The following is a 13,184-nucleotide window of genomic DNA, read 5'->3' as shown; positions in this document are numbered from 1 at the left end:
ATGGAATCAGCTTGGGATCAAGAAAAAAATTTCAGACCATCTTATATTGTTAGTGTTGAACTACCTCAAAGAACGGGACCAGTAAATGTGGAAGATATTAAAGCAGATCTGTCTGATGAATTTTCTTTGGTTTCTTCAAGCTCAGACATAAGCCAGGTAAGAAGTTTTAGTGTTTGCTTTGCCTGATGCCCAAGTGAAAGTGATATTTAATTTGCTTTTATTCTAAAGGAAATAAATGGGAATAGGTGACGTTGTTACCATTGATGTGCATAAGGTATCAACGCAATTTCTTGTGCATATGCTTAATGCCGTTTTGGAGCAAGTTAACCACTGAAAGTTTTTATGGATTTCATTCATGGTTTACAACTGGCCTGAATATATTGTGTGTCCACTGCAAGACTGTTGTAAAATGCTAAGTTATTACAGTGGATTTCTGCATAAGCTGGAACACTTCAACTGATAGTGAATTACTTTACTTTTGCTTCCTGCATCAAGTAAATCTAGCCTTGCTCCATACTTGGATCTGATGTAGTTAACACAGTCTTAACAAGCTGATTATTGAGCACAGAATCTAGTTGCATTGCTAGTCACTTCTTTATCTTTATTTTTTAGAGAAGCAGTTTGGAGTCTAAGGGACATATTCAAGTTTGTCTTCGTGTTAGACCATTCACCTCACTAGAAAAAGAAAATGAATATCAGGTGTGATTTCTTTAAATCTAAAAATACCTCAATCATTTTTGTTATTTTTCGGTCTGGAAGCTGAGGTCTTCATGGCTTTTTATGCTTGTATTTTGTGCTATCATTTAATAGGATTGTGTTTCACTTGAGGACTCAACCAGCATCGTACTGAAACCCCCCAAAAACTCTTTGAGTCGGCTTAGTGAAAAGACTGCTGGACAGCTGATACAGAAGTTCACTTTTTCGAGAGTAAAAAACTTGTCTTAATCTTTTAATTTCTAAGTGAATCGTTGAATTATTGTTGATTAATACCAAGCACACTAGAACCTTAAACTGTTCTTATACTCTAAGACTGTAAATGTATAGAATTTCTGTCTTATTAAATGTCTCTAATGATTACTAAAACAAAATGAAGATGTTAATCCATCTCTTGGTAATGCTCAGGTGTTTGGACCTGAAACAACTCAAGAAGAGTTCTTTGAAGGTACTATGAAGCAACCAGTGCAAGATTTCCTAGAAGGATATAATCGTCTTGTTTTTACGTATGGTGTTACAAATGCTGGGAAAACCTACACGTTTCAAGGTATGAGTAGCAATGGTGGTGTTTCCCTCTCTTCCCTAATCCCTGAAAGGCATATGTGTTTGTTAAAATTTCTGTTATCTAGAGTGTATGAAGCTTTGCTTCAGGTGGTAACTGGCCTACAAGTCCTCAGCTATGCCTTAAGATTGGAATCCTAGCTTTGTCTTCATTTTCATGTTCACCTTGTTCATGAGAGGTTTGGATCCTTTGTATTGCTGTTACTGTTGCTACTGTTGCTGTATCTGTTACTTACAGGTACAGAAGATGATGTTGGTATTCTGCCAAGGACTATGGATATGTTGTTCAAAAATATTCAAGGAAAACTATACACAGCAATGGATCTCAAACCGCACCGGTGTAGAGATTATATAAAGCTGACTAAAGACCAAGTGAGAGAAGAAACTGCTATTAAAAATTCAATACTTCGTCTAACCAAAGAGGTAAGAGGATTGCTTCATTCTCTTTCCATGAGTATGGTCATCCACAGACAGCTCAGTGTTCCCTTCTTCATTCTGCAGTGCGAAGACGCTCTCAGCTTTTGAGCGTGGATGCTTTGATTTGCTGTTGGATGCTTATTCAAATTAACAGTAGCAAAGTGAGCAGGGGAACTGCTCCTTAAACAACTGACTGCCTTCTAGGAATTCAAAAGCATGAGCATCTTTTTAAGGCTATTTTCTCTCTCTCCACCCCCGCTGTTTGGTATAATACCATTAAAGGAAGCTAAAAATAGAAGTCTTCTTGAAAAGAGAAGTAAGGCATTTCCCAATAGCCTGCTAGGTTTTATTGGGGTATTCTGCTCTTGTGTGTTGTAATATGTGTGGGTGTGTGGTGGTTCTTTTTTTTTTTTTTTTTTTTTTTTTTTTTTTTTTTTTAAATCCATGATTTGAATGTTGACTTCTGCAGTGCAGAAGGCAGGTGGCAGTAAAACTCCTAGAAAAAAATACCTGTGAGAAGAAAGAAACAGAATTACCCCTTTGCTTTTTAATTTGTAACCTATTCATTGCAGCTAAGAATACTTACATCTGAGGTGTTGCTCATCAGAATAAATATAAGGCTGTGTTTTATTTCTCTAGATGCACTTTCAACTTTTTTAGTGATGAAACTCCAATGAGCTTAGTGGCCCATTTGGTACATCATTCAACAAGTATTAAAATGGATTTGTCACTCATGTTCACTTACAAAGAATCATTACTAAATCAGCAAAAGGAGACTTGCTATGCAGACTTTATCTTCATGTGGATGGAATGTTCTGGCTTCTCCCAGAATATGTAAACTTGCTTTCTCTGGTAAAAGTCTGATTTAGTCAGAAGATGCTTTGATTTACTTTATAGCAATGATTTGAGTTTGGGAAGCGAACACAGATTCATTGAGACAGCTAAGATGTGTCGTACACGGAAAGCAGAACTTGGGATGGCCAATCCTGTCCTATACACTTGCAGGAACAAGCAAGAGTCACTGTTGGGTTTGCTTAAAGTAAAACTAGCAACTGAGTACATACATGAATCTCAATCTCCATATAGGATTTTTTTTTGAGCTTGGTGGAAGGTGACTTTTCCTCTTCAAAGCTTAGTCTTTATGATTTCAACTATGGAACACTTTTATAGTTGTGAGGCAACTAGTTGCTTATCTAAACAGTATATGAGCAAGTGTTTGAGCTTTACTGCTGTTTGAGGATTGAACTTGTAAGCCATGAGACCTGGAAGTCTTGAAATAGCAAAACAATAACAATTTTGGGAGACTCTAGATTTCTTGGGCAAGTTTAATGTGCAAATTGTAACTGGCCTATCAAAAATTGAACTGCTTCTGTGTGGCCTCCTGCCCTTCTGTTTTCTATAATCTAGTTTTCATTTGGATCAACCAAACTGAAATCATGTCCCCTGGGATAGGGCATGATGCAAGGGAAGTGTTGGGGATGGCCATGAGGTAAGTGCAGCCCTTTTTGTGGGAATGTGTGGGTGCACTGAAGTAGACAGTGTATAGAACATAGATATGCCAAAGGAAAGATGCTGGCTAAGCTGTATAACTAAACTGTAGAACAACAGCTGTTATAGTGAATTGTTTTTACTGTTGTGATTGCATCTGAAAGTCTTTGTTCTTGTTTGTAGGTAGACCATCAATATAGCACTCAAAGCAAAGCACCACTTGATTCTAAAGGTATGTTTAATATGAAAGAATCAACCCAAACTGATAACAAATCACATGAAAACCTGGTGAGGAAAGGTATTTGCACTTGGACTGTGGTCTTAATGCTCCCCTGAGAGATTTATTTTAGCATTTTATTTACGTATAGAAGCTTAAAGCTCTTAATTTTTTCATCAAATGTCTATTTCACTAAATATGTTTAAAACTATTTTCTTTAGTCCCCTAATTAATGGAACTCTGTTTTGTTGCATTTGCAAGTGAACAAAGTGAGACAGTAAGGTAAGCATATGACTTCCAGCTACTTGAGGAAGAAGGAAAAATTCTGGACTATTTTGTTTGTGGAATCTTTTTTTAGATGTTGCTGTAACATTTATGTTCAGTTATATCACTTTTGGGAAATAAATTCACTCTACAAAGTCCATACAGGTTTGTAACACTTTGTACTTTTTTGGCAGGTTTGAAAGAACTTGTAACAGAATCGGAGGAATCTAGCCCAAGTGGGGAGAATTGCATGAAATTTTCTGTCTGGGTTTCATTTTTCGAGATTTACAATGAAAGCTTTTATGACTTACTGATTCCAATATCAAATGACAAGAAGAGAAAAACACTACGACTTGCACAAGATGTCAAGGGATGTTCTTACCTAAAAGGTGATTAGAATATATTGTGAATACCCAAACTTGGCTGTGGAAACTTCTGCTTTTCTGAAATGAGATGTGTTTCTTTATAGATCAAAAAGTCTAAATGGCCTTTACTGTAGCACTGTAAACTTCTGTATTGAATATAAAAGGTGACAGACTGTCTAGAAATATTTGTGTGTATTTAAGTAATGTGCACATATTGTATTACACAATATAGTTCACCTTCCTTTCCCATGGGAGGTGAATATTGATTCTCTTCATCATATAGTTTCTATGTCTTGAGTAGAATTTTCTGGGGAGGGGTGTGTGTGTGTACACTGTCTCCTGTTCCCTTAATCTTTGCTGACTATTTATAAGATTATCATCTTTCTTCTCAAAGATCTGCAGTGGGTTCAGATTTCTGATTCTAAAGAAGCTTTTAGACTTCTAAAACTGGGCTTGAAACACCAGAGTATTGCAAGCACGAAACTAAATACTACTTCTAGCAGAAGGTGAGAAAAACATTGAGTATATGGTGGTTTGGGGGGATGGAGAAGCTTAAGATATAATTACCAAACTCTAAGTATCTTAGTATTATAGGCTTTCAGAATCAAAATCTATCTGACCCAATGCTTTGAGCCAAAAGGATTCAATCTTGCCACAAGATGAACGTGCATAAAAGCTAACAGCACTTCTAAAAATATTCTACAAGCAAAAACATTTGGCTTCCTTCTATTTAAATGTCAATTTCTATTATAATGTGAAAGCTTGATATTATACCCTGTGTAAAAAAGGAAAATACAAAAAAAACCTTTTTTTTTAACACTTGTGGTATTGAAACTGAATGAGTAACTACTTGAATATGCTGGCAGATTCTGTGAAGGCTTGAATAGGTGTTCTAGTGACTAAAGACTTTTAAGATATTGGTCTTATTTCATCTCTTCTCAGCTGTCTTAAACTTTTCCTTTCAGTCACAGCATATTCACAATTAAAGTACTAAAGATTGAAGTTTTAGAAGTGCCACGAGTGACACGAGTCAATGAGTAAGTTCAGAGCCGAGTCTCCTTTGTTTCCTACATTGATGTTGCTAAGCTTCTACCATCCTCTACACTGGTGCAGTAGTACTGTGCTATATATACATCACACCCCCTATAGCGTGTCATGCACAAATAGTGGTTTCCCTGCTTTGTGAAGCTGTATGGTACTTGGTCCTCTACTGCAAGCCACCAGATAGTGCTGTTTCACATCTTTTTTTCTTTCATTCAGCATGAGATTGCTGTAGTAAACAATACTCCATTTCAGATCTTGTGCAAGTCCTCAGAAGGAAGATGATGTGGAAGTAGTATCAAAAAGGATGGGAGAGTTTGTGTGGTTGAATACCAAAAAAAAAATCTTTTTCTGCAAAAACTAGTTAAAGTGAAAACTGAATAGTTAAGGAAAATGAACTTTTTAAAATTTCTTCAGATTGTCACTTTGTGATCTTGCGGGTTCGGAAAGATGTACCAGGACACGGAATGAAGGTGATAGATTGAAAGAGAGTGGAAATATCAACACCTCACTTCTGACTCTGGGCAAGTGTATAAATGCACTCAAGAATAGTCAACAGTCCAAGTAAGTCTTCAAAGAATTGCTAACTGTGGTTTTAAGTGTTGCATTTAACAGATTAAAAACTGCTGCTTAAAATAGATTTAATACAATGAGTTTTGGTGGGACAAGATGTCTAGACTTTCCAGATCTGGAAAGTCACTTTAAACATCAGTTTTGCTTTCTGGTAAATTATTCAAGTTCTAATGTGTCAGACTTCAGTGATTTACTTTGTCTGTTCTTGAGTTTTACTTACCAAATAAACACTTATTCCAAATTTAGTTATGTTTTGGGAATTCCTATCTAACTTCCTATAGATGTTCAAATATCTGCCACCAGCTGTTAGTCAATGACACGGCTCCTGCTTGAGGAAATACTGGGGGCCAGAGAGATGTTTTGGGAAGAATTTCCATGTCTGGCTTGTATGAATATTGTTGTAGGGGCACTTGCTGTTGGCTTATTCTAGGAGTTCAGATAGGCCACAGACCCCTATCACTCAGTATTAAAACACTACTTGTCTAAAGCTATGTAGGTCCCTTTCAATAATGTAGTAAAGAAAAGAGAAGGTAGGATATGACCTACCTAAGGTTAAATATTGGATATACTTTTTGGATATACCGGATCCAAGTATTGAATATACTGATTGAAGTGGTTGCATTAATTGTATTACTGTAGCCTGTCAGAAATGATGATTAATGGCTAAACAGCAGTTTGTATAGCAGTTTAGATTACTATGCAACCTCTCTACAAATGTCAGAAGGCAACTCTAAATCATTTGAAGACTATTGCTCCTGTGTAGTTATACATATTTTGAATAGTTACTGGAAGCTGTCTAATTTATGATCATCTGTTTTTTGTTTTCTAAAGGTTGCAGCAGCACATACCATTTCGGGAAAGTAAACTAACTCATTTCCTTCAAGGTTTCTTCAGTGGAAGAGGGAAGGTATACATGATAGTAAATATAAGCCAATGTGCTTCAGCATATGATGAAACGCTCAATGTGCTGAAGTTCTCTGCCATAGCACAGAAAGTAAGTGTGCTATAGTTGTGGTGGTGATCGTACCCTTACTTGCCTTTAAAGGGAAGGGGCATTCCTTCTTAAGGACATGAATCTTCCTGCTAACTTTCTTTTAATCTCTTACATTGTAATTAATTTAGTGTGTGGATTTCTTGTTTGTTTTTGTCAGACTTGATTTCCTCATAAAGCTATTCAGTTAAGCTAGGGAGCACCCTTTTCGAATGACCAGAGCTTTTCCATATTAAAAAAATCCCTAATATAGACCAACTTAAATAGACTTTAGAAGTAGTTCTGTGTTCCTTTTCTTCTCCTAACATCTCCCTATTAGGGTGAGTAGTGTTGCTGTGTCTGAATGCTACTGCTATCCTGCTTATCTCGGGTACTGAGAAAACAAATTGAGCAGGAAAAAGGGTGTGAAAGGACCTTTTTGTCCTAAGGGGTTTTGGTTGGGAAGTGGAGATTAGCAGAATATGTAAGAGTGAATACAATGTGATATAACCCTAACAAAATTTGCTTCAGTCTTGAATGGAAGTAGTGGAAAACTGTTTGAAAGCTAATGTGGTTATAGAGGCCTTTGGGAGGTGGACTCATTTAAGCAGGTGAGAGTGAAACTAGAGGGAGAAGAATATGGGGTGGCATGATTGTGTAAGAAATAGGATTTGTAGGGTGACATTCAGTTGCTTGTAGCTAGGAGAAATATAAAATCCTTGTATAAGAGTTGGCAGCATTCCTGTGGGTTGCCCAGCTTGTGAAGGTTGGTGCTTCAGGAATAAAAGGACTGGATGCACAAATGACTACTCAGTATTCTAGCTTAAAACTGGTATAATGATGACTCTAAACAGCGTGCACAGGGAAGCACCCTGCGCAGCAGAGCTGTAGGGAAGCGCAGGTGTTTCTTGGAAGAGTCAGGCAGAGATTAAGAAATGCTGTTTTTTTTAAATAATTGTTCTTTGTTTCCTGAGTAGGTTTTAGTTCTGGACAGTTCTATTCTTCCCCAAGATCAGTCATTTGGTCAGAAATCGGCAAGAGATTCATCACTTGGTGACACGAGAATACCGATAACAAGGAAGAGAGCTACAATACTTTGGGACAGAAGCTTGGAAGATCTGATTGAAGGTGATGAGATGGAAGAACAGCAGAGTACATCAGGAGAAGAGACAATACATAAAGATGAAGAAAAAATCGTTATTGGAAAAGAAGAATACATGGTATGTGCCAGGTTTATCTTAAGCAAGAGTGTAGCACTGAATTTTAATTCAGTGCTATTCTTCCTGTTACCCTGCTTTTCTCCTGCTCCTTCCAGTCACCTCCAAACCCAGAGTTGTGAACTGAAGGTGGAATTGCTCATGGCTTATTGTGGGAAGTCTGCATTAAATGCCTGTAAATTCAGAGTGGAGGAATGAGAATTCTCTGCTATTAGTAACTAGTGATTGCTACAGAGCAAGGAATATCTGCCTTCATGCAAAACAAGTATCTCTTTGTCAGTTTTATGTTAACAGAAATTCTGAAAATACTTGTCAAGTAACTGTTTAGTCTGTTTTGGACCAGTGCTTACTTTTAAAAGCCTTCCTAAGGAAGGCAGAAAAGGAGAAAATGGAGGGCTGGAGATGGTTCGAAGGTTTTCCTTAATATCGCTCAAGAAATGAGTACTTAAAAAGGGGGGGGGGCACTAAATCCTTTAGAACTTAAGTTTGCCTTTTTTCAGATATAAAGCTCTAATTTTTGGAAGGAGGGAGGAAGAAAAGAGGAGGAAAGAAAAAAAAAAAAAAACACTTTGTTCCCTGTATTTGCCTGTTTTACAAGTTTGCACAAATTTTGTGCCAGTATCAAACAACACATTTTGATCTGGTCATGAATGGTTTTCTTCATCAGCTAGTGAAAGAAATGGAAAAGTAGTTCCCTCAAGATAAGAAAGTGTAATGTTAATGTTTCAGGAGTAAGGGAAATAGTCACTTCTGTGAAATGATTGCTTTAGGGGAAAATGTTAAAATACTAATGATAATTCCAGAAGCTGCTGAGCCTTATAGAAGACCTGAAGAACAAACTTATTGCTGAGAAGAAGGAAAAGCTAATGCTGGAGCTAAAAATTCGTGAAGAAGTGACACAAGAATTTACTCAATATTTTGGACAGAGGGAAGTGGATTTCAAGTAAGTTAACTTCAATACTTATAAATTTATAAGGATATGTTTTCTTAAGACTCTCAAACATAACAAACTATACTTTCTGCTAGAATTGACAGCTTGATATATCAGTTTATATTTGGACTACGAGTTCAAGAATATTCCTCAGTGTGTGTGCAATCCATCAGCAGTGTGTATGGTGGTATGTGTGTGTGTGTTTTTCTTTTTCTTCTCTGGGCTGAACTGTGCCAGGGTAAGACCTTAAGTGTTAGTAGTCAGTGTGTGTGTACTTGTCTCCCCCATTCTTGAGCAGAAAATAATAAAGCAGGGCTGCTGCACTAGACTGGAAGTATTAGGCTACTGTGCCAAAATATAGAAGAACATTGGCTTTGCCTCTAGGAGGCCTTTTCTGCTAGTAAGTTCTTAACATCTCCAAGTAGTTCGTTTTTAGCAGATGGTTGTTCTTTCCTACTGCAGAGAGCGCCTTTCTCGTGAACGGGAACGGCTTGAAGAGGATTCTGAGAGACGCTTGGAAATCTTTAAGGAACTTGTAAATGGTTATACTAAAAGCCTCGATGAGGAAAAATTACAGCATCTCCCTTGCAATGAGCAAGCTGGGTCTCCGGTATTTTATTTGCATTTTGTTCCCTAAACATCTTGCCTTTTGCTAACCTCTGTTTGAAGGATTGTTTCAGGGAATAGCATATTCTATAATTATACTTCTGGACAAATAATACTTGTATTTCATTTAATAGGGGGAAGTATTGAGCCTTTAGCATATGCTCCAAACCTGCTGCACCTTCCCCTTCCCTTCCTTTCTTCCAATATTGTTGGATTGAAATGCAGTGACAATTACTGTATATAAAGAAATTAACAAGAAACTGCAAGTAACTGCTCTTATGGTATGACATATTGACATAAGTGCCTATTTAGCAACTTAGTATATGAAGGTGTTTTTTTTTTTTCTTTTTTCTTCTCTCTCCATATATGACTGAGCCAAAGGGCTTCTAGATTGTTCTATTCCCCCTTCTCCCCTTACGGCTGTTGTAGCTACAACTAAAGCAATGAGATTTATATGTACAGTAGATCACTTAACAGCTACCTTGTTTCCACAGTGTTTAATGATAATGGAAATTGAGGCACAGGAAAGATAGAAGTTGATTATCAAATAGTACATGAAATAAGATGTTTTCACGTCAGTCTCAAACTCTTTATATGGTTGAACTCAAAAGGGTCTTCTAAAAGGATATGTATTACCTTTCAGCAAGGAGGGTGTAGCACTGTTCAAGACAGCTGCAGTGATCTTGAGGTCATTATTGATTCCCTGCAGAAGGATGTCATTGGTATTAAAAAGCAAGCTGAAGCAGCACACAGGTACATTGCCTCTATAGAGGATCCACAGGAGGCTATAGGCTGGTTTGAAAAGCAGCTAGGAAAGACTACCACTGAACTAACTGAGACTAAAGAAGAGCTGGCAAACAAAACTACTGAACTCAGAAAAACTGAAGAAGAGCTCTCACAGAAAAACAGAGGTGAGTTGGACATAAAAGTATGCAGAAAGACAGGACAAAATCATAGAATCATAGAATGCTTAAGGTTGGAAGGGACCTGACTGAAATGTCTATAGAATAGAAATAGCGCTGATGTTTTGTCCAATTAAATTGCCTGGGAATCTGTTTAAAAATAATCTGTTGCAAGTTATACACAAAACAACCTGTTTTAATGTTTACTAAATGACTTTTGAAGTGTCTCACAAGTAGAAACCAACACAAACAAATGATCATTTCTAAAAGCAACCCTAATTCTAGAAGATTTAGGGAAATGGGTTATTAGGAAAACTATACCCTGGCTTTTCATTTGATGCAGCCTTCTGTTCCTATTACAGAGTTAGAGATGCAAATGACTAAACTGGAAGAGTCTGCAGTGCAACTTAAAGAAGCAACTGAGGTAAGCAGTTGTTGGGGAGTGGCTATGTGGATTCCTGTTGCTTCCCTCCCTGCCCCTGTGCTTTAAGTCCCTGCTTTGCAATATACAGTTCCCATGATATGTTTTGTGCTCATTCCTGTCATGCTTAATTAAACTGACCTTCCTTGTAACAGCATGGCATAGTTGAACTTAAAACATTACTTCAGAAGCTGACTGAATTGCTATTCTTTAATTCCAAGAAAATGAATACCCAGAATGAAAGAATTCAAGAGCTAATGGACATTGTGGAGCAAAAAGATGATGTTATTACAAGACTACAAGATTTGATAACTAACTTAGAAACAACTGTGAAAGATTATGTAAGTCTTAAATATCTAAATTTTCGTTATACAAAAAGTTCATGCTTACAGTGGAGCTCTTGGTTTTGGAAAGTTGACACTTTAATGAATATTTTTGTGAAATGGTAACAAGTGAGTTGACACTGAAACCAGACTTCTTGTGAGAAGTGGTGAGAGGAGAAAGATGGGACTTTCAAAAGCAGGGATCTGGAGACTTTATTGGGTAATTAGATTTAAAAAAAAAAAAAAAAAAAAATAGAGCCTCTCTAAAGAACAAGCTCAGAGCAGGAGGCTTTAAGCAGTGGAATAAGAGGTTCTGACAGTTTCTCCTGTCTGACCGAAAAGGAAGAATGAAGGAAGGTCTTGCTGCAGCAAGAGGATAAGTTTGAATGAAGTTAGAACAGTCAAAGTGAGAAAGCCAGTGACTGTGTTAAGTGACAAGTGGTGTGGGCCCTTGGGTGGGGGCAGGGGTGTGGTTCTGCTTCCCAAAAGAGCACTAGTACAAATGCTCAGAAGAGTGGATGGCTGGTGTGTTTCTGCTTTTGCTATGATTGATAAACTTTGGTTGCCCACTAGATGGTTAGCTGCTGAATGCCTTGGCCAAATGTGTATAGATTAAAAGAAAGGCACTTCTGGATTCTTTTGAGGCCTGATGTCAAGTGATCTAAAACAATTCAGAGAGCACTTAAAGAAATTCACCTGTTAGTGCTCTGATCACTTACTTTTTTTTACCTGTAATACTTAAGGTCTTGAGCCTTTCTATTGTCCTTGTACTCCCCCTTGTTGCTCCATTGCAGCTTACCTTGCTCATGGTATGAATGTTCTAAGGGTGATAAAAGCTGTAATGACAGCCACCTATTACTGCTGCTCCTTCCAAGAGTAAGATTCCAACTCCAGTGTTTCCGTGTGGCTCTTTAACATAACCTGAAATTTAAAACACTGCTGTGAGACTTAACTCTGTAGATTCCTGAAGTTATATGGATGAGTAATAGAAACTTGGAAATGCTGTCATAGCTAATAACTTATGGTCCTCTGAATAGTCAAACTTTTCTGAAGTCAAACTTAGTCCTAAGTATTGATGACAGAACTTAAAGTGCAACCTGGAAGCCTTTTATCTTGCATGATGAGTGTACTCTGTTCCTCTGCTCAAGTTGGTTAAAATATCAAACTTTAGCCACTCTGAAGTGATGAACTCATTCAAAAAGCATATAGCTCTACAGGTCAGCAGTTTCTTCAAGAAATTTTCTTAAAGTCTCTGTCAAATTATTTTAATTGTTTGGTTAAACTCCTTTTACATGGTGTGTTGTTTTATAGCTTTTCCAGCTACTCTTCTGCCTTCTGTACTGTGCTTTTTAGTACCTGAAAGGGTACCTGCTCTTACTTTAACAGGTATCTGCATGACTTGTATAGAGGCTGTTAGAACATATTATGCAGATGATTTTCTAAAAGCATTTGCATATTAAAGCTTAGTAAATCTTTTAGGTACTCACCTTGTAAAACTTCCATGTAACTGATGTTACTTTAACACAGGACAGCACGGTAACTACGATTAAAAGAAAACTGGTAGAGGAGAACTCTAAGAAAGTAACTGAAAGCTCCCAGCTCAAGAAATGTGAGGAAACTGTGTTGGAAGTAGGAAAAAAACGTTGCTTTGAAAATAAGCCTACTGTGGAAGAAGAGCCACCTACAAAGAAAGGTACAATTTCTACAACCACTGAACAGGAAATCTTCCAAAAAAACTTGATTCCTGTTCCAGAAAAGAAGCAAAAAGTTGTGAAGCGTAAATTTTATCATATCAGGAGAAAATCTACTATGTTAAATTGTACACGTAAATAACTTATGTAAATATTGTTTGCGGAAGGTCCATTCTTTTTATTACTAACCTTAAAATAAAAATCAGTTTTTAGATGCTGTTTCCTTTCTGCTGCTTTTCCTTATCTTGTGCTTGCAGACTTGTCTAGTTCTGAAGGAACTACTTAACAGTAGTTTCTGTACTGTATTTGCTGTTCTTAGTCCTCTGGGAGAGTAGTATTGCCTGCTCAAGTGCTTTAAAAACGGTAGAAGGAAGCATCAAAGGTGTCCGACCACTTGGTCAGTCGTACAATATGTGTTGTAGAAGCTGATGTCTCATTACGGGCAGTGTATACATCAACACTGGTCAAGATGGTGCTGACAAA

The 13,184-nt window shown here is 37.2% G+C and overlaps 1 protein-coding gene across 1 annotated transcript in view; it reads left to right on the top strand.

Annotated features, from left to right (window-relative positions):
• Positions 1–13,184, top strand: part of KIF20B (kinesin family member 20B) — a 31,714-nt gene continuing 18,530 nt past the window's right edge. The window contains 18 exon segments of the mRNA XM_088528798.1: positions 1–156; positions 613–699; positions 811–927; positions 1,123–1,261; positions 1,514–1,698; positions 3,364–3,412; positions 3,856–4,050; positions 4,421–4,532; positions 4,992–5,063; positions 5,485–5,631; positions 6,472–6,634; positions 7,588–7,830; positions 8,631–8,770; positions 9,221–9,368; positions 10,008–10,275; positions 10,629–10,690; positions 10,909–11,028; positions 12,538–12,703. Coding sequence (XP_088384924.1) covers positions 1–156; positions 613–699; positions 811–927; positions 1,123–1,261; positions 1,514–1,698; positions 3,364–3,412; positions 3,856–4,050; positions 4,421–4,532; positions 4,992–5,063; positions 5,485–5,631; positions 6,472–6,634; positions 7,588–7,830; positions 8,631–8,770; positions 9,221–9,368; positions 10,008–10,275; positions 10,629–10,690; positions 10,909–11,028; positions 12,538–12,703 — 2,569 coding nt within the window.

This window comes from Tinamus guttatus, unplaced genomic scaffold, assembly GCF_059628265.1.
Source record: "Tinamus guttatus ecotype Peru unplaced genomic scaffold, ASM5962826v1 Tinamus_guttatus_pri_ptg000314l, whole genome shotgun sequence".
Lineage (NCBI taxonomy): Eukaryota > Metazoa > Chordata > Aves > Tinamiformes > Tinamidae > Tinamus > Tinamus guttatus.
This window is presented reverse-complemented; position numbering and strand designations above follow the sequence as displayed.